Here is a 23401-nt window from a genome sequence, read left to right on the forward strand (position 1 = left end):
AACAGCTCTTCTGAACATGGCTTGTCTGTCAGATTTCAGTAGTCTGCTATAAAATGTTGTTATTGTTGTCTGAAAATGTGCATAATGACTGATCATTATTTTTTATTTATTGCCCTTCTTGACTTTACAGTCTGTTACAGACTTCTGTGAACAAAACTAGTCTCACAATTTTCAGTTGATTACCATGGAGCCTTGTATGTTGGGGCAATCATTTGGAAATGCACATATCAACAAATGTCTGTACTACCAATGGGATGCTTAGTGGCTGAGTAGTCTAAGGGTGTCCTTCCAATGGGATGCTTAGTGGCAGAGTAGTCTAAAGGTGTCCTTCCAATGGGATGCTTAGTGGCTGAGTAGTCTAAGTGTGTCCTTCCAATGGGATGCTTAGTGGCAGAGTAGTCTAAGGGTGTCCTTCCAATGGGATGCTTAGTGGCAGAGTAGTCTAAGGGTGTCCTACCAATGGGATGCTTAGTGGCTGAGTAGTCTAAGTGTGTCCTTCCAATGGGATGCTTAGTGGCTGAGTAGTCTAAGTGTGTCCTTCCAATGGGATGCTTAGTGGAATCATAGTCTAAGTGTGTCCTTCCAATGGGATGCTTAGTGTAATTGTAGTCTGAGTGTGTCTTTCCAATGGGATGCTTAGTGGTTGGGTACTTTAAGGGTGTCCTTCCAATGGGATGCTTAGTGTCCAAATAGTCTTAATGTGTCCTTCCAATGGGATGCTTAGTAGCCAAGTAGTCTAAGTGTGTCCTTCCAATGGGATGCTTAGTGGCTGAGTAGTCTAAGTGTGTCCTTCCAATGGGATGCTTAGTGGAATCATAGTCTAAGTGTGTCCTTCCAATGGGATGCTTAGTGTAATTGTAGTCTGAGTGTGTCTTTCCAATGGGATGCTTAGTGGTTGGGTAGTCTAAGGGTGTCCTTCCAATGGGATGCTTAGTGGCCAAGTAGTCTGAATGTGTCCTACCAATGAGGTGATTAGTGGCCAAGTAGTCTAAGTGTGTCCAACCAATGGGATGATTAGTGGCCAAGTAGTCTAAGTGTGTCCTTCCAATGGGATGATTAGTGGCCAAGTAGTCTAAGTGTGTCCTTCCAATGGGATGCTTAGTGGCAGAGTAGTCTAAGGATGTCCCATCAATGGGATGCTTAGTGGCCAAGTAGTCTAAGTGTGTCCATTCAGTGGGATGCTTAGTGGCCAAGTAGTCTAAGTGTGTCCATCCAATAGGATAGTTAGTGGCCAAGTAGTCTAAGTGTGTCCTTCCAATGGGATGCTTAGTGGCAGAGTAGTCTAAGTGTGTCCTACCAATGGGATGCTTAGTGGCCAAGTTGTCTGAGTGTGTCCTTCCAATGGGATGCTTAGTGGCAGAGTAGTCTAAGGATGTCCCATCAATGGGATGCATAGTGGCTGAGTAGTCTAAGTGTGTGCTTCCAATGGGATGCTTAGTGGCCAAGTAGTCTAAGGGTGTCCATTCAATGGGATGGTTAGTGGCTGAGTAGTCTAAGTGTGTCCTACCAATGGGATGGTTAGTGGCTGAGTAGTCTAAGGATGTCCTACTACCGGGATGCTTAGTGGCTGAGTAGTCTAAGTGTGTCCTACCAATGGGATGCTTAGTGGCCAAGTAGTCTAAATGTGTCCAACCAATGGGATGATTAGTAGCCAAGTAGTCTAAGTGTGTCCTTCCAATGGGATGCTTAGTGGCTGAGTAGTCTAAGGGTGTCCTACCAATGGGATGGTTAGTGGCTGAGTAGTCTAAGGGTGTCCATTCAATGGGATGGTTAGTGGCTGAGTAGTCTAGGTGTGTCCTACCAATGGGATGCTTAGTGGCCAAGTAGTCTAAGGGTGTCCATCCAATGGGATGGTTAGTGGCTGAGTAGTCTAAGTGTGTCCTACCAATGGGATGCTTAGTGGCAGAGTAGTCTAAAGGTGTCCATCCAGTGGGATGCTTAGTGGCAGAGTAGTCTTAAATGTGTCCTTCCAATGGGATGCTTAGTGGCTGAGTAGTCTAGGTGTGTCCTACCAATGGGATGCTTAGTGGCCAAGTAGTCTAAGTGTGTCCTTCCAATGGGATGCTTAGTGGCTGAGTAGTCTAAGGGTGTCCTACCAATGGGATGGTTAGTGGCTGAGTAGTCTAAGGATGTCCTACTAGCGGGATGCTTAGTGGCTGAGTAGTCTAAGTGTGTCCTACGAATGGGATGCTTAGTGGCCAAGTAGTCTAAGGGTGTCCATTCAATGGGATGGTTAGTGGCTGAGTAGTCTAGGTGTGTCCTACCAATGGGATGCTTAGTGGCCAAGTAGTCTAAGGGTGTCCATCCAATGGGATGGTTAGTGGCTGAGTAATCTAAGTGTGTCCTACCAATGGGATGCTTAGTGGCAGAGTAGTCTAAAGGTGTCCATCCAGTGGGATGCTTAGTGGCAGAGTAGTGTTAAGTGTGTCCTTCCAATGGGATGCTTAGTGGCAGAGTAGTCTAAGGGTGTCCTACCAATGGGATGCTTAGTGGCAGAGTAGTCTAAGTGTGTCCTACCAATGGGATGCTTAGTAGCTGAGTAGTCTAAGGGTGTCCTACCAATGGGATGCTTAGTGGCTGAGTAGTCTAAGGGTGTCCTACCAATGGGATGCTTAGTGGCTGAGTAGTCTAAGGGTGTCCTTCCAATGGGATGCTTAGTGGCTGAGTAGTCTAAGTGTGTCCATCCAGTGGGATGGTTAGTGGCTGATTAGTCTAAGTGTGTCCTACCAATGGGATGCTTAGTGGCCAAGTAGTCTAAATGTGTCCAACCAATGGGATGATTAGTGGCCAAGTAGTCTAAGTGTGTCCTTCCAATGGGATGCTTAGTGGCTGAGTAGCCTAAGGGTGTCCTACCAATGGGATGGTTAGTGGCTGAGTAGTCTAAGGATGTCCTACTACCGGGATGCTTAGTGGCTGAGTAGTCTAAGGGTGTCCTACCAATGGGATGCTTAGTGGCTGAGTAGTCTAAGGGTGTCCTACTAATGGGATGCTTAGTGGCTGAGTAGTCTAAGGGTGTCCTACCAATGGGATGCTTAGTGGCTGAGTAGTCTAAGGATGTCCTACTAATAGGATGCTTAGTGGCAGAGTAGTGTAAGTGTGTCCTACTAATGGGATGCTTAGTGGCTGAGTAGTCTAAGTGTGTCCTACCAATGGGATGCTTAGTGGCTGAGTAGTCTAAGGATGTCCTACTAATGGGATGCTTAGTGGCAGAGTAGTGTAAGTGTGTCCTACTAATGGGATGCTTAGTGGCTGAGTAGTCTAAGTGTGTCCTACTAATGGGATGCTTAGTGGCTGAGTAGTCTAAGGATGTCCTACTAATGGGATGCTTAGTGGCAGAGTAGTGTAAGTGTGTCCTACTAATGGGATGCTTAGTGGCAGAGTAGTGTAAGTGTGTCCTACTAATGGGATGCTTAGTGGCTGAGTAGTCTAAGGATGTCCTACTAATACGATGCTTAGTGGCAGAGTAGTGTAAGTGTGTCCTACTAATGGGATGCTTAGTGGCTGAGTAGTCTAAGGATGTCCTACTAATAGGATGCTTAGTGGCAGAGTAGTGTAAGTGTGTCCTACTAATGGGATGCTTAGTGGCTGAGTAGTCTAAGTGTGTCCTACCAATGGGATGCTTAGTGGCTGAGTAGTCTAAGGGTGTCCTACCAATGGGATGCTTAGTGGCTGAGTAGTCTAAGTGTGTCCATCCAATGGGATGGTTAGTGGCTGATTAGTCTAAGTGTGTCCTACCAATGGGATGCTTAGTGGCCAAGTAGTCTAAATGTGTCCAACCAATGGGATGATTAGTGGCCAAGTAGTCTAAGTGTGTCCTTCCAATGGGATGCTTAGTGGCTGAGTAGTCTAAGGGTGTCCTACCAATGGGATGGTTAGTGGCTGAGTAGTCTAAGGATGTCCTACTACCGGGATGCTTAGTGGCTGAGTAGTCTAAGGGTGTCCTACCAATGGGATGCTTAGTGGCTGAGTAGTCTAAGGGTGTCCTACTAATGGGATGCTTAGTGGCTGAGTAGTCTAAGGGTGTCCTACCAATGGGATGCTTAGTGGCTGAGTAGTCTAAGGATGTCCTACTAATAGGATGCTTAGTGGCAGAGTAGTGTAAGTGTGTCCTACTAATGGGATGCTTAGTGGCTGAGTAGTCTAAGTGTGTCCTACCAATGGGATGCTTAGTGGCTGAGTAGTCTAAGGATGTCCTACTAATGGGATGCTTAGTGGCAGAGTAGTGTAAGTGTGTCCTACTAATGGGATGCTTAGTGGCTGAGTAGTCTAAGGATGTCCTACTAATGGGATGCTTAGTGGCAGAGTAGTGTAAGTGTGTCCTACTAATGGGATGCTTAGTGGCAGAGTAGTCTAAGCGTGTCCTACCAGTGGGATGCTTAGTGGCTGAGTAGTCTAAGTGTGTCCTACCAGTGGGATGCTTAGTGGCTGAGTAGTCTAAGGATGTCCTACTAATGGGATGCTTAGTGGCAGAGTAGTGTAAGTGTGTCCTACTAATGGGATGCTTAGTGGCTGAGTAGTCTAAGTGTGTCCTACTAATGGGATGCTTAGTGGCTGAGTAGTCTAAGGATGTCCTACTAATGGGATGCTTAGTGGCAGAGTAGTGTAAGTGTGTCCTACTAATGGGATGCTTTGTGGCTGAGTAGTCTAAGTGTGTCATTCCAATGGGATGCTGAGTTGCTGAGTAGTCTAAGGGTGTCCTACCAATGGGATGCTTAGCTGCCAAGTAGTCTAAGGGTATCATTCCAATGGGATACTTAGTTGCCGAGTAGTCTAAGTGTGTCCTTCCAATGGGATGCTTAGTGGCCAAGTAGTCTAAGTGTGTCCTTCCAATGGGATGTTTAGTGGCTGAGTAGTCTAAGGGTTCAATTCTACAGATCACTCACATATCAACTCTTTCTGCATGGGATCAAATCTTAGCTTGACCACACTGGTTGGTGAGAAAGCTTGCCAGTAACTTCCCATGGGTTGGTGGTTTTTCCTGGGGTCTTCCCAGTATATTCTGGTCTTCTTCCTCTGCCAAGTATTTTGGCTGTAATGTATAACCTATCATGTACTGAAAATTGTCATTAAACCACACAAAACCAAACCTGTCCTCCCACAATATTTATTAGAATTATTGCCCTTTTTGTTTAGCAGTTGAATGCAGTGAATATTTCTTTTTGGTGACTTGCTTAACTTTGATTCTGACAGTTATATAAGAAGATTTTTAGAAGACTTTTCCATATTTTTTCAGAGAACTTTCGTACTCAAACCCAGTTTAACGATGCTCTCATCATGAAACTGTTTGCTTTCCAATTTGCAAACAGCTATGCCTCATGCTTTTATGTAGCATTCTTCAGAGGGGTAAGCTTTATTACTTTATTACACCATACAGTTAAACTTAATTACACCATATAATTAAACTTAATTACACCATATAATTAAACTTAATTACACCATATAATTAAACTTAATTACACCATATAATGAAACTGATTTACACCATATAATTAAACTTAATTACACCATATAATTAAACTTATTTACACCATATACTTAAACTGATTTACACCATATAATTAAACTTAATTACACCATATAATTAAACTTGATTGTAAAGGAGAATATTCCTGCACCAGAAATTTATAATTTAGCATAAAAATCAATTTAAGTACCAGATACATTATTAAGATTCACTAAAATACTTTTATTAATAATGTTGTTGTTTTTTGTCTTTGAATTTTCCAGGGTATATAATTTATTTCTATGGCCTCATTAGTTAACTTTGAGTTGTACCAAATATTCAGACAGAAATTTAGGTTATACTCGTGATATGTTTCCTGCACAGGACTTATGGTGTCTGGTAAAATATTGTAGTATTTCCTTTGGGATTTTTGTCACCATTGATTGAAAATGCAAAAGATATAAATACTTGGCTTTTCTTTTACTAGGCATGAGTTGTTATTGCATGGTGTATACACACAATATTCTGATACAAATTACCTTTATTTCATTAATCCATAGGTCATTTAAGCACAACTCAACAATTATCTTTATGCCATTAAACCATAGGTTATTTAAGCACAACTCAACAATTATCTTTATTTCATTAAACCATAGGTTATTTAAGCACAACTCAATTATCTTTATTTCATTAATCCATAGGTCATTTAAGCACAACTCAACAATTATCTTTATTTCATTAATCCATAGGTCATTTAAGCACAACTCAACAATTATCTGTATGCCATTAAACCATAGGTTATTTAAGCAGAACTCAACAATTATCTTTATTTCATTAATCCATAGGTCATTTAAGCACAACTCAACAATTATCTTTATTTCATTAATCCATAGGTCATTTAAGCACAACTCAACAATTATCTTTATTTCATTAATCCGTAGGTCATTTAAGCACAACTCAACAATTATTTTTATGCCATTAAACCATAGGTTATTTAAGCACAACTCAACAATTATCTTTATTTCATTGATCCATAGGTCATTTAAGCACAACTCAACAATTATCTTTATGCCATTAAACCATAGGTCATTTAAGCACAACTCAACAATTATCTTTATGCCATTAAACCATAGGTCATTTAAGCACAACTCAACAATTATCTTTATTTCATTAAACCATAGGTTATTTAAGCACAACTCAACAATTATCTTTATGCCATTAATCCATAGGTCATTTAAGCACAACTCAACAATTATCTTTATGCCATTAAACCATAGGTTATTTAGGCACAACTCAACAATTATCTTTATTTCATTAATCCATAGGTCATTTAAGCACAACTCAACAATTATCTTAATTTCATTAATGCATAGGTCATTTAAGCACAACTCAATTATCTTTATTTCATTAATCCATAGGTCATTTAAGCACAATTCAAGAATTACCTTTATTTCACTAATCCATAGGTTATTTAAGCACAACTCGACAATTATCTTAATTTCATTAATCAACAATTCACTTAAGCATAACTGCTTTGGTGTCCTAAATGGTTCTATCATCCGCCTCGGATGCAGGAGGTCACAGGTTTGAATCCCAGCCGGTCATATCAGAGACTCATAACAATGGTACTAGCAGCTGCTTCGCTTGGCACTTGGCGCTCAGCATTAAGAGGTTAGTGTTAGGACTGATTGGCCTGGTGTCAGGATAATGTGACTGGGTGGGACATAATGCTACATGTCTGCTGTTTGATGCCTCACTGCTAGAATATCACACTATAAACTGTCACACTGCAGACATTGTAGTGATATGACTCAAAATTCATTAAAAGCATAACTCAGCATATCTCAACAATTATCTTTATGTCATTATTCCAAAGTTCACTTAAGCATAACTCAACAATTATCTTTATTTCAGTAATCCACAGTTCACTTAAGTGTAACTCAATAATTATCCTTGTTTCATTAATCCACAGTTCCCTTAAGCAGAACTCAGCAATTAACTTTATTACATTATTCCAAAGTTCACTTAAGCATAACTCAATAATTATCTTTATTTCAGTAATGTACATGTTATTTAAGTATAAATTAAGCTAAAACTATGTTGTAGAAACACTTTCAGAGCATACCCATTCACTCCTTGATATACCAAAGAAACTTAAATAACTTAGACTCTGATCTGCCATTGCTAAATGCTTCATTGGATCATGGTACATGCTGTGCTAGATCAACCAGTGTATGATGTGGTGACATATTGGAGTCTATACAGTTTGCAGTTGGATCCAATTTCTATAATAGTATCTACATTGAATTAACATACAGTTAATTAAGTACATGCAGTTAAGTAACTATGTACAGTTAAGTAAGTACATACAGCTTAGATAATTACATACAGTTTAGGTAACTATATACAATTTAGGAGCTACATACAGTTTAGGTAACTACATACAGTTAGGTAACTACATACAGTTAGGTAACTATATACAGTTTAGGTAACTATATACAGTTAGGTAACTACATAAAGTTAAGTAAGTACATACAGTTTAGGTAACTACATACAGTTTTGGTAACTACATACAGTTAGGTAACTACATACAGTTTAGGTAACTATATACAGTTTAGGTAACTACATATACTTATGTAACTACATGCAGTTAAGTAAGTAAATACAGTTTAGGTAACTACATACATTTAGGTAGCTCGATACAGCTAGGTAATTACATTCAGTTTATGTAATTGCATGCAGTTAAGTACATACAGTTAGGTAAGTACATCGAGTTTAGGTAACTACATGCAGGTATGTACATAGAGGTTAGGTAACTACATACAGTTTAGGTAACTACATACAGTTAAGTAAGTACATACAATTTAGGTAACTACATACTGTTAGGTAAATACATACAGTTAGGTAACTACATACAGTTATGTAACAACATACAGTTAAGTAAGTGCATACAGTTTAGGTAGCTTCATACAGTTAGGTAACATAGTTAGGTAAGTACATACAGTTAAGTAACTACATGCAGTTAAGTAAGTACATACAGTTTAGGTAACTACATACAGATAGGTAACTACATACAGTTTAGGTAACTACATGGTGTTAAGTAAGTAAATACAGTTTAGGTAACTACATACAGTTAGGTAATTGCATACAGTTAGGTAACTACATACATTTAGGTAATTACATACAGTTAGGTAATTACATTCAGTTTAGGTAACTACATGCAGTTAAGTATATACAGTTTAGGTACCTACATGGGGTTAAGTAAGTAAGTACAGTTTAGTTAATTACATACAGTTAGGTAACTACATGCAGTTAAGGTAACTACATACAGTTAGGTAAGTACATACAGTTTAGGTAACTACATGCAGGTAAGTAAGTACATACTGTTTAGGTAACTACATGCAGGTAAGTAAGTACATAGGTAACTACATACAGTTTTAAGTAACTACATAAAGTTAAGTAACTACATACTGTTAGGTAAGTACATAAAGTTTAGGTAACTATATACAGTTAGGTAAGTACATACAGTTGAGTAAGTACATACAGTTAAATAACTAAATACTGTTAGGTAACTACGTACAGTTAAGTAACTACATACAGTTAGGTAAGTACATTTGGTTTAGGTAGCTACATACAGTTAGGTAACTACATACAGTTTAGGTAACTACATACAGTTAAATAACTACATACAGTTAAGTTAAGTACATACAGTTTAGGTAACTACATACATTTAGGTAAGTACATACAGTTAGGTAACTACGTACAGTTTAGGTAACTATATACAGTTAAGTAAGTACATACAGTTAGGTAACTACAGACAGTTAGGTAAGTACATACAGTTAAGTTACTAATTGACTCTAAATGTATATCACTGTGATTATGACACATTTAAACATAATAATGTTATTTTTCTGTGTGAAGTTGTATTTGCAGAGTAATGCTGGAATATTATCCAGAATTCTGTGAGATTTTTATTGACTGATAAAAATTAACATTTCATGTACTTGTTACAGAGATTTGATGCATTTGGCATATTGGGCCTGGGAGAAGTATATCAAGATGACTGCAAGGGAGGAAGTTGTATGTCTCAGTTGTCCTTCCAGATCCTCACCCTCATGATAGCCAAACCATTTCCCAAGCTGCTTAAGGATATTATCATACCGTAAGTTTTGTCATTTCAATTCTTTCTTTATATTGTTTGTCTCTTTTTTCTTTTAGTCATTTCCTTTCCCTTTCTTGTATCAGTTTCTTCTCATTCTCCATTTCCATTGCTGTAGTGTTTTTTCTTCCTGTCAGTTTTTCCATTGATTGTTTGTCGGTCTATCTGTCAGTTACCCTTACTGAGACTCTTCCTGAGCTGAACAAAGACATTAAGGGGCCCCGAGTGGCCGAGTGGTCTAAAGCGCTCACAGTTCCGGATTACTGCCATCTCACCTCTGCCTGCGTGGATTTTAGTCCAAGGCTCAGCTAGTGTGAGTATGTTGGAAAGCCTGCCAGTAGCTTCTCATGGGTCAGTGGTTTTTCCCTGGGTTTTCCAGGGTTCTTCCTCTACCAGTTATACTGGCTGCCATGTATAGCCTATCTTGTGCTGACAAATGGCATTAAACCCTAGAACAAGGACATTATTATACAGTAAATGGTTAATTGTGTACATCTCTGCCTCTCTCTCTCTCTCTCTGAATAAATGCACCATCATTCTTTCCATCTATTTATTTGTGTGTTTGTATGTCTGTCTATTGGTATAATTTAAACCAGTACCCGGTATTTTTCGATACTTAGGTTCTCCATGCTTCTAATCTTTTATGCCTCTTGTCTCTTTATATCTCTTCTACTCTTTTCTCTCTGGCTCTCTCTGCCTGTTGTTGTTCCCCTCTCTCACTTTCTCTCCTTGTCTAGAAAAGGAAATGCTCTTTTTGAATTCATGATTTCATCCCTCTTTTCTTATTTAAGGTTCATTAAAAAGTTATGCTGCATGCGACCAGCATGCTGTTGCCATGTTTGCTGTCAAAATCAGGTTTCCCAGGAGAAGAGACAAGAGGAAGAAAATCTCTCCATTAAAAAGAAATATCATCGTGATTATGTGAATCAAGAAAGATTAAAACCCGATACTGGGGATTTCACCATCACAGAATATACAGAGAAAATTATCCTTTATGGCTTCCTCATGGTGAGAGTTATTCTTCTTAGAACTGTTTTAGCTGCAACACATAGGCAATTTGGTGGCATCACTCTTTCTGACTAATCTTTTGTTGGTGTTTAATGTTTGCATTAAAAGGCCCATTTCTCAGAAACTGTTGCATGTACAGTCATCAATCATAATTATATCATTCATCGTGAGAACTACTATTCACTGCTTGAAACATTGTCACAGCAACCTTCTATTCATGCAAGTGATTATATTTTTGCACTCATTTCTTGACATTGTTACATGTACCGTCATAAAACATGAATGTATTCATCTTGATGGCTTCTTTTTACTGCCAATAAATTAACTCATTAACCCCTGAGCCAAACAGCTAGGCATTCCCCTACACATACTTGCAGAGAGATCACCTAGAGCAGTGTTAGCCTTACCAGCGCCTGGTATACCTGTGACTTGCTGACAGCACATAGCTTGCAGATTTTTACAGAGGGGGCTACTTGCAATAAAAAATTTGTTTTATTTTCATTCTTTTAATTAGGCTGAAATTTGGCACAGCAATTTTCAATAAAATTATGTACATAATGGTTTAAATTTCATGCTACATGCAAAAATAAAACAAGCCTAGAGGTAAAAATAAATGATTTACTTCCCAGTCTGTCAAGTAAAAGTCTACTCCCAGTGGCTGATTCTTGTAATTTGCATCATTTTCAAATCTAAATATTTCTACTATTTCTGCCACTATCGATGTCAATTTTTTTTCCTTTGTACAATGAGTTATAGTGACAGCAGGGGTTAATGAGTTAATGCCACAGTGACATCCATTTTAGGAAAGGGTTAGGTCTAGGTTAAGACATAATAGGGTCTAGGTTAAGGCATAATGGGGTCTAGGTTAAGGCATAATGGGGTCTAGGTTAAGGCATAATAGGGTCTAGGTTAAGGCATAATAGGGTCTAGGTTAGGGCATAATAGGGTCTAGGTTAAGGCATAATAAGGTCTAGGTTAAGGCATAATGGGGTCTAGGCTAAGGCATAAAAGGGTCTAGGTTAAGGTATAATAGGGTCTAGGCTAAGGCATAATAGGGTCAAGGTTAAGGCATAACAAGGTCTAGGTTAAGGCATAACAAGGTCTAGGTTAAGGCATAATAGGGTCTAGGTTAAGGCATAACAAGGTCTAGGTTAAGGCATAATAGGGTCTGTGTTAAGGCATAACAAGGTCTAGGTTAAGGCATAATAAGGTCTAGTTTAAGGCATAATAGGGTCTAGGTTAAGGCATAATAGGGTCTAGGTTAAGGTATAATGGGGTCTGTGTTAAGGCATAATGGGGTCTATATTAAGGCATAATGGGGTCTATATTAAGGCATAATGGGGTCTAGGTTAAGGCATAAAGGGTCTAGGTTAAGGTATAATAAGGTCTAGGTTAAGGCATAAAGGGTCTAGGTTAAGGTATAATAAGGTCTAGGTTAAGGCATAATAGGGTGAAAGATCTTACAGAAGACTTATGTTATAGCTTGATTTGTAATTCTTGTGTCATTCATCATGGGTTAATTGTGTGTCTTTCGACATTGTCTAGTTGTAAACTTCTCAAACCATTTGATAACTTTTACCAAATTTTAGAGAATGGATTAGATATCAAAGCCTTCAAGTGATGCAGATCAAATATGGCTACTGTTACTAATAATGGAAAAATATTGAAATTTGTTTTCTTCAAAACAGCTGACAGAATTTAATGAAAGTTGATACAAATCATGCTGGCATATAGACCCTTCTACAATTAAATGTGATCACCATACAGAAAATATCCTGGTTTGAAGGCATTCAGATTTGTACAATTGATGCAAATGTATTTGCTCAAAATACTTTTAGGAAAGAAGACATGAAACATTACCTTCTCAAAAAACACTGAATATAATTTGATGAAAGGAATTCTAACATGAAGGGCTTTGAATTGTATACAAAACCCTCCCCCAAAACCACTCATCTTTCATCAAATATGGGCACCATTGCTTAAAATGGAAATAATGTAAACAATTTCTCAGAACCTTCTCTACAGAAATTTACTAAATTAGAAAGAGTCTCTGACATCAAGGTCTTTCAGTTGTTTTAAAGTTCTGTTGATCTTCAGTAGAACATACCTGGCTTTATTAAAGACTTTTGAATGAATTTCTTGTCAAAAACCACTCAGTAGAATAAACCAAATTGGACAGAAGATGTCCTGCATAAAGGCCATTTGTTCTCCTACTTTTACTGCAGTTTCACCATGTAAGATGACTTCTTATCAGGAAAATAAAACAACCTGGACAGAATTTGACCAAAGGCATCTTTGCATGAAGGTTTTTCCAGTTACTGCAGATCATATGGATCCTCAGTCAAATATAGCTACTGTTAATAAAATTTCAACAGAGTAATTTTAAGACAGAAATCATTCAGGCAAAAAGGACCTCAAGCAGATCTCCCATCAAGCAGATCTCTCATCTAATAATGCTGCTTTTACCCCCCCCCCATAGAAACTCCATTAAGGACACACGGTACTAATTATACGGAAGAACTGTGAACCAGTCTAGAAATGGGTGAAGAAATGATAGAGTATTTACAGGTTTGGTGGTCCATAATTGGTTAATAATGAAAATTAAAATTTTAGGAAAAATATCTTTTGAGAGCTTGTCCTATATGTAATGTAAAAAAAATATTGACAAATTTCTACTGATGCAATTTTAGCATTTTTACAGGCTTGACTCAGGAGTACTCAATACTGAAAGTAGCACCTGATTCATTTGGTGCAGAATCAATAACACGTGTTTCATGCACATGTATGTAAACAAATTGCCGCGGGTCATATGGTGTTCTCCACACATAAGCTTGCACCAAGGTTAGATGTGCACGAAAAATTATAGGTGTCATTATCAGCACCCATAAATTTTAAGTTATTGAATTTTGAATATGACAGTGTTTCCATATGTTTACCATTGGAGTGGAATTAGTACCGTGAGTCCTATATGCGACCTATACCATAATAGGAGCTTGTTGTTTCCATGGTTACCACGTGCATCCAGGGTATCGATTTGGTGGTTTTTACATATGACAGTGATAATGGAGTCTTTTTATCATGGTTTGCATGTGATTTTGGAGAAAAATTCTATACAAAAGACAGATGGGGATGGTTTTATACACAGGAGAGTGGAAGTAGATAGCTCATGCCATAGGGAAAAGAGCACAGTATGGCCTGATGGCAGAATTTCATATGATGGTACCCATAGATTGGCCTGTATGGTTAAATACCATTTAACACATGCAATAATTCCCCAAAATGGGGTGGGGTGGGGTAGATTTTATATGTAAGCCACTTATGTCACAATCACTTATGTATCAGTACTGATCATTTAACTTTAGAGACACACTCAGCAGATCAAAGCAGAGAACATTGTAAAAATAAGGACTGTGCACAAAACTGCACATGCTGCATTGCCTCAACCTGTAAATTGAATTATTATATGTTGAGTCACATTGAATATCAATTATACCGGTCTTATTTCTTATCCTAGAATTAAACTCCTTGACACCTATTCTATGTTCAGCATGTTTCTCATATTGGTACATTACATTTTTGGGCAAACAGTATTGGAACTTTTCTGCATTCCTTTTGTTGAGGGAGCAGGGAGGGACATTTTCACTTAAAATAATAGTTTTCAACCCTTCATTCCCAATATAAGTCTGCAAAAGTCCTATCTGTATTGCATTCTTTACACAGGCAGTTTTTCTTCCCCAACCTCCCTTCATACAGTTGAAACATTCTTGATGTATAACTGCATGGTGAACATACTGCTCTCTCCCACCAAACCAGATCTCTTTTTTCTTCATGTACCAAGTCCCATGATAGAAAACCTTTATACTCAGGGTGTTGCAACTTGTGGTCTCAGAACACATTATTCCAAATCTCAGCATTTGATTACTGCGTGCACTAAGTGATATGGGTTTTGTTCACCATATATGTTGTTGTGAATAAATGAAAACAAGCTTCATGTCAGAAATATGGTTTCATATTTGAAACAAAAGCTATTTATTAAACCTACATTGCTCTGTTCTTACCATCAAGTAATAGTAAGGAATCATTTAGCTGTAAATTAGAGCTTGCTATTTGGTTTGCCAAATCAAGGTGTATTACCTCCCCTTTGACTGTAATTGAGTGATTGCAATGTTTGCTTTGTTTCTCTTTTGTTCAATAATGTATGCATTTTTTCAGCTTTATATTAAAAAGTAAGTAATTTAACACTGCTTATAGTGGAAAGTAGCCACAGTAATGATTTTGAGACTTTTTCTTAACTTTTTATGAGCTTTGGGTAAATGTAGGTATATATATATGTATTAGACAACTTCAATATGCAATTCAATTCTATTACTTAAATTTAACAAGTAGTGTATTCAGTGACAATTTTTATCAGTGTCTGCATATTGCATAGAGACATGAACTTGTCTTGGCATAGCAAAGTTTTTCACACATTTCTCCACCTCCAGCATACTTAATAGCTTGAGTCATAACAGTTTGTGCATACACTTTCTGTCTCCAACATCAATGTCAGCATTATAGGAACTTTGGATAGCTTTTTCAAATTTATCTCTTGCTGTCCTTATGTAACATACCTCATGCTGATATGTTATTTGGGTTGATGCACATTCCCCCCACCCCACCCCCGTTGTGGGGAACATTACCAGGCTTGAAGAAATTACTCTGTCTATTCTTTGCTTATTCACCCTTCCCCATAGTTTTATACTAAAAAGTAGCACTATGTTATTTAATTATTCAGTATAATAAAGCTTATGGAACTCTTCCTTGGCTTTTATACCTTTTTATTAACATTTGGGGGTCATGAATCACATGTGATGATAGTTTAAATAAGTTTGGAATGTCAGCATCTCTTGATGCTTCATGGGTGTGTGTATATGTTTTAGTCACAAAAGGGCAATGGCCTCTTATCATTTTGACCTGCCATGTGGCACACTTATTTGTTTTGTTTGATTGATGTGAATAGGGATGCACTGTATCTTATTTCTGTGAGAGTCAGCAAGAAAAGAAATGCAATTTTGAAATTTAAAACATTTAAAACTTGTCTTGTAGCCAGTGAGAGATGAAAATACAATGCGTCATGTAATTTGATACCCTGTGATGTCATACTTGCTGATGTCAGCATGCTTGTGTTTCTTTTGTGTAGCATGCATGCCATAGAAAGATAACATGAAGATACAAAGGCAGAAAACAATTATTTTAATAACAAGAATAAGCCATTAATAAGTACAATACAACACAGCAACATGTGATGCGGATGCAATTTAACTATAGATATTGGTATCACATAAAATGCTATTGCACTATTATCCATGCACAAGCATGGCCAATTCTTTCTTACAATTATGCTCTAATATCAAGGAGTAAAATACAACTTTTTCAAAAAAAATTAAATCTGGTTATAGGACACACGGTACTAATTATACGGAAGAACTGTGAACCAGTCTAGAAATGGGTGAAGAAATGATAGAGTATTTACAGGTTTGGTGGTCCATAATTGGTTAATAATGAAAATTAAAATTTTAGGAAAAATATCTTTTGAGAGCTTGTCCTATATGTAATGTAAAAAAAATATTGACAAATTTCTACTGATGCAATTTTAGCATTTTTACAGGCTTGACTCAGGAGTACTCAATACTGAAAGTAGCACCTGATTCATTTGGTGCAGAATCAATAACACGTGTTTCATGCACATGTATGTAAACAAATTGCCGCGGGTCATATGGTGTTCTCCACACATAAGCTTGCACCAAGGTTAGATGTGCACGAAAAATTATAGGTGTCATTATCAGCACCCATAAATTTTAAGTTATTGAATTTTGAATATGACAGTGTTTCCATATGTTTACCATTGGAGTGGAATTAGTACCGTGAGTCCTATATGCGACCTATACCATAATAGGAGCTTGTTGTTTCCATGGTTACCACGTGCATCCAGGGTATCGATTTGGTGGTTTTTACATATGACAGTGATAATGGAGTCTTTTTATCATGGTTTGCATGTGATTTTGGAGAAAAATTCTATACAAAAGACAGATGGGGATGGTTTTATACACAGGAGAGTGGAAGTAGATAGCTCATGCCATAGGGAAAAGAGCACAGTATGGCCTGATGGCAGAATTTCATATGATGGTACCCATAGATTGGCCTGTATGGTTAAATACCATTTAACACATGCAATAATTCCCCAAAATGGGGTGGGGTGGGGTAGATTTTATATGTAAGCCACTTATGTCACAATCACTTATGTATCAGTACTGATCATTTAACTTTAGAGACACACTCAGCAGATCAAAGCAGAGAACATTGTAAAAATAAGGACTGTGCACAAAACTGCACATGCTGCATTGCCTCAACCTGTAAATTGAATTATTATATGTTGAGTCACATTGAATATCAATTATACCGGTCTTATTTCTTATCCTAGAATTAAACTCCTTGACACCTATTCTATGTTCAGCATGTTTCTCATATTGGTACATTACATTTTTGGGCAAACAGTATTGGAACTTTTCTGCATTCCTTTTGTTGAGGGAGCAGGGAGGGACATTTTCACTTAAAATAATAGTTTTCAACCCTTCATTCCCAATATAAGTCTGCAAAAGTCCTATCTGTATTGCATTCTTTACACAGGCAGTTTTTCTTCCCCAACCTCCCTTCATACAGTTGAAACATTCTTGATGTATAACTGCATGGTGAACATACTGCTCTCTCCCACCAAACCAGATCTCTTTTTTCTTCATGTACCAAGTCCCATGATAGAAAACCTTTATACTCAGGGTGTTGCAACTTGTGGTCTCAGAACACATTATTCCAAATCTCAGCATTTGATTACTGCGTGCACTAAGTGATATGGGTTTTGTTCACCATATATGTTGTTGTGAATAAATGAAAACAAGCTTCATGTCAGAAATATGGTTTCATATTTGAAACAAAAGCTATTTATTAAACCTACATTGCTCTGTTCTTACCATCAAGTAATAGTAAGGAATCATTTAGCTGTAAATTAGAGCTTGCTATTTGGTTTGCCAAATCAAGGTGTATTACCTCCCCTTTGACTGTAATTGAGTGATTGCAATGTTTGCTTTGTTTCTCTTTTGTTCAATAATGTATGCATTTTTTCAGCTTTATATTAAAAAGTAAGTAATTTAACACTGCTTATAGTGGAAAGTAGCCACAGTAATGATTTTGAGACTTTTTCTTAACTTTTTATGAGCTTTGGGTAAATGTAGGTATATATATATGTATTAGACAACTTCAATATGCAATTCAATTCTATTACTTAAATTTAACAAGTAGTGTATTCAGTGACAATTTTTATCAGTGTCTGCATATTGCATAGAGACATGAACTTGTCTTGGCATAGCAAAGTTTTTCACACATTTCTCCACCTCCAGCATACTTAATAGCTTGAGTCATAACAGTTTGTGCATACACTTTCTGTCTCCAACATCAATGTCAGCATTATAGGAACTTTGGATAGCTTTTTCAAATTTATCTCTTGCTGTCCTTATGTAACATACCTCATGCTGATATGTTATTTGGGTTGATGCACATTCCCCCCACCCCACCCCCGTTGTGGGGAACATTACCAGGCTTGAAGAAATTACTCTGTCTATTCTTTGCTTATTCACCCTTCCCCATAGTTTTATACTAAAAAGTAGCACTATGTTATTTAATTATTCAGTATAATAAAGCTTATGGAACTCTTCCTTGGCTTTTATACCTTTTTATTAACATTTGGGGGTCATGAATCACATGTGATGATAGTTTAAATAAGTTTGGAATGTCAGCATCTCTTGATGCTTCATGGGTGTGTGTATATGTTTTAGTCACAAAAGGGCAATGGCCTCTTATCATTTTGACCTGCCATGTGGCACACTTATTTGTTTTGTTTGATTGATGTGAATAGGGATGCACTGTATCTTATTTCTGTGAGAGTCAGCAAGAAAAGAAATGCAATTTTGAAATTTAAAACATTTAAAACTTGTCTTGTAGCCAGTGAGAGATGAAAATACAATGCGTCATGTAATTTGATACCCTGTGATGTCATACTTGCTGATGTCAGCATGCTTGTGTTTCTTTTGTGTAGCATGCATGCCATAGAAAGATAACATGAAGATACAAAGGCAGAAAACAATTATTTTAATAACAAGAATAAGCCATTAATAAGTACAATACAACACAGCAACATGTGATGCGGATGCAATTTAACTATAGATATTGGTATCACATAAAATGCTATTGCACTATTATCCATGCACAAGCATGGCCAATTCTTTCTTACAATTATGCTCTAATATCAAGGAGTAAAATACAACTTTTTCAAAAAAAATTAAATCTGGTTATAGGACACACGGTACTAATTATACGGAAGAACTGTGAACCAGTCTAGAAATGGGTGAAGAAATGATAGAGTATTTACAGGTTTGGTGGTCCATAATTGGTTAATAATGAAAATTAAAATTTTAGGAAAAATATCTTTTGAGAGCTTGTCCTATATGTAATGTAAAAAAAATATTGACAAATTTCTACTGATGCAATTTTAGCATTTTTACAGGCTTGACTCAGGAGTACTCAATACTGAAAGTAGCACCTGATTCATTTGGTGCAGAATCAATAACACGTGTTTCATGCACATGTATGTAAACAAATTGCCGCGGGTCATATGGTGTTCTCCACACATAAGCTTGCACCAAGGTTAGATGTGCACGAAAAATTATAGGTGTCATTATCAGCACCCATAAATTTTAAGTTATTGAATTTTGAATATGACAGTGTTTCCATATGTTTACCATTGGAGTGGAATTAGTACCGTGAGTCCTTAAACCACTTCCTGAAAACAATTCAAGAGAATTTGACTAAATTTAATTCACAATTATCACACTACCCCAAATCACTTGACCATCTGCACTCATATTAGTATATTTGACTAATATATGCCAGGTTAGCAATTTCAGGCCTCCTATTTATTGAAGTGCTTAGAAGAGTTTCTTTTGTATTTACTCATAACTTAAAAGCTTCTTAATGCACAGGAATTAATGCTGATGCATTTATATTTCTCAACTAAATGGTATGTCCTGTACTTCAAGATCATGGTCCCTGATCATTGTTATGCACAGGGATGAATGCTGATGCATTTATATTTCTCAACTAAATGGTATGTCCTGTACTTCAAGGTCATGGTCCCTGATCATTGTTATGTTTTCTTTTTCCTGTCTCTGTATTACTGTAATACCCTTTTAAATAGAGGCATGAAACATTGTTACTTTCTATATCTGTCAATTAATGCAACAGTTCTGTAAGAAAGGTGAGAGTTCAACAGTATACATTTTTTGTGACCTCACTATAATACACAGGGGAAAAAATTAATTGAATTTGCTTGTTTACTCTTACAAATTCAACTTTTATAAGGTGTACGGCTGGTAAAAGTTTGCTTCATATAGGCTGATTTTTAAAAAATAAATTTATTTTTATATTTGCTAGTGAGTGTGGATTCTGTACAGTGAAATGTTTTTCTTACCAACAAAACTTAGTAATTGTTGGGGTAGGTGTCACAACCAGATTATAGTAAAACAATAACTACATACTTGATTATCATACTTTCTGTCACTTATTAATCACAAAAAACTTGCACAGTAGACATTTTTAGTATGTGTAACTGGTTTGCATTGCAAAAGTAAATGGAAGGGAGAAGATCATATGTTGGCTTATGGACCAAAGACAATGTTTTTATTGATATCCCAATGTTTTTCTTGATATCCCAACTTTAGGTGTTATATACATTTCTCTTCCATCTTTGCGAAAGGTAATACAAAAGCTCAAGATACATTTTGTGTAGTATAGTCCCTTATTAATCCTAGCATATCATCTTTATTTTTATAGCTGTTTGCTGCCTCTTTCCCACTGGCCCCATTGTTAGCCATGTTGGTATTAGTAATTGACATACGTGTAGATGCCAAAAGACTGCTATGGTGGAACAGACGACCATTGGCTTTCATAGCTGAGGATATAGGTAATTTTATCAACTGATTCACAAACATTTTTCATTTGTAATGAACTTATTATTTCTTATTCTCAATATTTCTCTATACAAAATTTGTAATCATGCAAAAATAATGTCATCAAATACTTACTTCAACATTATTGAAAGTCACTGACAAACTTTTGTTTGATGACATGGTTGTGACAGTCAAGTCAGGTTTTCTTTACATTGACAAACCTTAGTGATGACATGGTTGTGACAGTCAAGTCAGGTTTTCTTTACATTGACAAACCTTAGTGATGACATGGTTGTGACAGTCAAGTCAGGTTTTCTTTACATTGACAAACCCTTGTGATGACATGATTGTGACAGTCAAGTCAGGTTTTCTTTACATTGACAAACCTTAGTGATGACATGGTTGTGACAGTCAAGTCAGGTTTTCTTTACATTGACAAACCTTAGTGATGACATGATTGTGACAGTCAAGTCAGGTTTTCTTTACATTGACAAACCCTTGTGATGACATGATTGTGAGTGAAATGTGTCTATAAAAGACATTCAAGTCAGGTTTTCTTTAAACTGATAAACCTTTGTTTGATGACAGGGTTATCAGTAAAATGTGTCTGTAAAGGAGTCAAGTCAGGTTTTGTTTACATTGACAAACCTTTGTTTGATAACATGGTTGTGACAGTCAAGTCAGGTTTTGTTACACAAAGAAACAGATGTCCTTCATATAAAGGTTTATCTATATAATAATATTTTGTCTAAGAACATAATTTTAGTATCAAACCAGAAATGTCTAGCATATAGATATCTCGAAGAAACATGTTCAGTTGAAGTTCCAAATCATGACTTTTTTCAAAACGTAAATGGATGCACTGGTCCTTTGAAGGGACTGAATCTATACTGGCCTTAAACAATTTACATGAATCCATGAGAAATCCATTTCTTCTGTTTATTTAGTTTTTAAACTGCTGAATAATGAAACGATTTCTTATATTAATTGAAAACTCAAGCGAGTTGAATTCCCAAAATAAGTGCAGTGCAGACTTCATTGTCATGACTTTTGATCCTGAAATTCATATCAAAGACAAACACATTGAACTCATATTGTTATAATAACAACCTTATGCTTTGGTTTGATTAAATTTATAGTTATCAATGATTTTTGAAGAACTCAGATTATTGAACAGGCATCATTCAGTGTATTTCTTGTTCAAATATGTTCCCTGATCACGTTATTTTAGGAATATCAGTCTGCTACCTCATGAATCCAGCCCTACAAAAAGATGTAAAATGTCCTTTTCTGTCTGTCTCATATAGACAAAGGGCAATGATTCTTGCTCAATACCTCCCCTTGTCACCACCTGGCGTCATCTGTTGTTAGCTTTGCTATTGTACTGATAACATCGTACAGTTTACCACCAACAATCCAAGCCATTTTTGTTTTCAAATTCGACCATCCAATGTTCCTTTTGGTTTTATTTTGTGGAATATTACATCTGCTGCATGTTGTATAAATTATTTTTACAATTTCTGCCAAATTTGAGTGATTTTTTCACCTTTATGGACTTATCTATTTAAGACCATGTTACACCATGCTGTCATTGACCTCAGGTTGTCATTATGAGTTAGTGTGACTTTGACTGTTTTCGCTTACTCTGTTAGTAATGGAAATGGTATTAGCGAGTTAATAACATGCTGCATTATTAATTTATGCTTTGTTCTTTCTTATCTTATGTTGCTTTGATAGAAACATTATCTAAATGCATCTATGCATAAGTTCAAAGCATACACTAGAGGGCAGCAGAAATGTGTCGTTGGCTATTTTTGCTTTACCCCTTAGTACTGGGAGTATTAGCAAGTTAGTAATAATATACTGAATTACAAATTTATTCTTTGTTTTTCTCTTCTTGTATCATTTCTGTGAGAATGTCATCCTAATGCATAAAATGCAAAAAGCTCAAAGCAAAGGAAGACAACCATGACTCCTGTATTATATGTACAAAATGTACATCATCAGTACCATGCAGCATATGTAATTTGTGGTAAGAGAAAGTCTGGGCTATAGTAGTTCAAAGGCAGCTAAAGGGAACTAAAGATGGAATAAGTCGAGGAAAGATTGCATTGATGTGCTCAGTATTCAGTAACCTACTACCGAGCTCTGTAGTATCAAGGTAATGTATGATACACTAAAATGGGTGGTATTATAGAAAGGTAGACAGATGTAGATCTACAGTGATACCAAATAATCTGGACATTTTAGTTGCACTACAAAATACAGAGGGAAAAACCTATTTTGTCTTACCCTTTTTTTTTTCTCACTTAAATTTCGCCTGGAGTTTAGACTTTTTGGCATCAGATCTAAGGCAGACCAATCTGAAGTGCACACAGACAGGTGAACCTTTGCAAAAAGTAGGTTAAGTTGGGCATTTGGAATAAAGAGTGGTTTTGATACGAAAATGATTTATAAGCAACAAGAAAAAGGAACAACTTTTACCCTTCTGCTCATGTACAAGCAAAATAACCAATGGAAAATGATGTTTCTAACACAACTAGGCATTAGGCTAATGGAAAATCTGTTGGAAGTCAATGTATTAGGATGTGTCCAGAAATAGCTTTCAAAATGTGTTTCCTACTTGAATTTCAACAACAAAAACCTCCAGGAGTTAATGAGTTAAGCCTCCAAGATATTCAGTCTCACAATTAGCCTTGGCATATTTTTTTCCAACCAGCTCCAAACACCAGTGCAAACACAATTAGCCTTCACATA

The 23401-nt window shown here is 36.7% G+C and overlaps 1 protein-coding gene across 1 annotated transcript in view; it reads left to right on the forward strand.

Moving 5' to 3' along the window:
* LOC149800410 (anoctamin-7-like) overlaps nucleotides 1–23401 on the forward strand; it is a 104920-nt gene that overhangs the window by 75959 nt on the left and 5560 nt on the right. The window contains exons 12-15 of the mRNA XM_089958426.1: nucleotides 5234–5343; nucleotides 9457–9605; nucleotides 10394–10610; nucleotides 20529–20658. Coding sequence (XP_089814552.1) covers nucleotides 5234–5343; nucleotides 9457–9605; nucleotides 10394–10610; nucleotides 20529–20658 — 606 coding nt within the window. The remainder of the gene's footprint in view (nucleotides 1–5233; nucleotides 5344–9456; nucleotides 9606–10393; nucleotides 10611–20528; nucleotides 20659–23401) is intronic.

The sequence above is a fragment of the Sinohyriopsis cumingii genome, chromosome 5 (genome assembly GCF_028554795.1).
Source record: "Sinohyriopsis cumingii isolate HCF-2022 chromosome 5, ASM2855479v2, whole genome shotgun sequence".
NCBI classification, from domain to species: Eukaryota; Metazoa; Mollusca; class Bivalvia; order Unionida; family Unionidae; genus Sinohyriopsis; species Sinohyriopsis cumingii.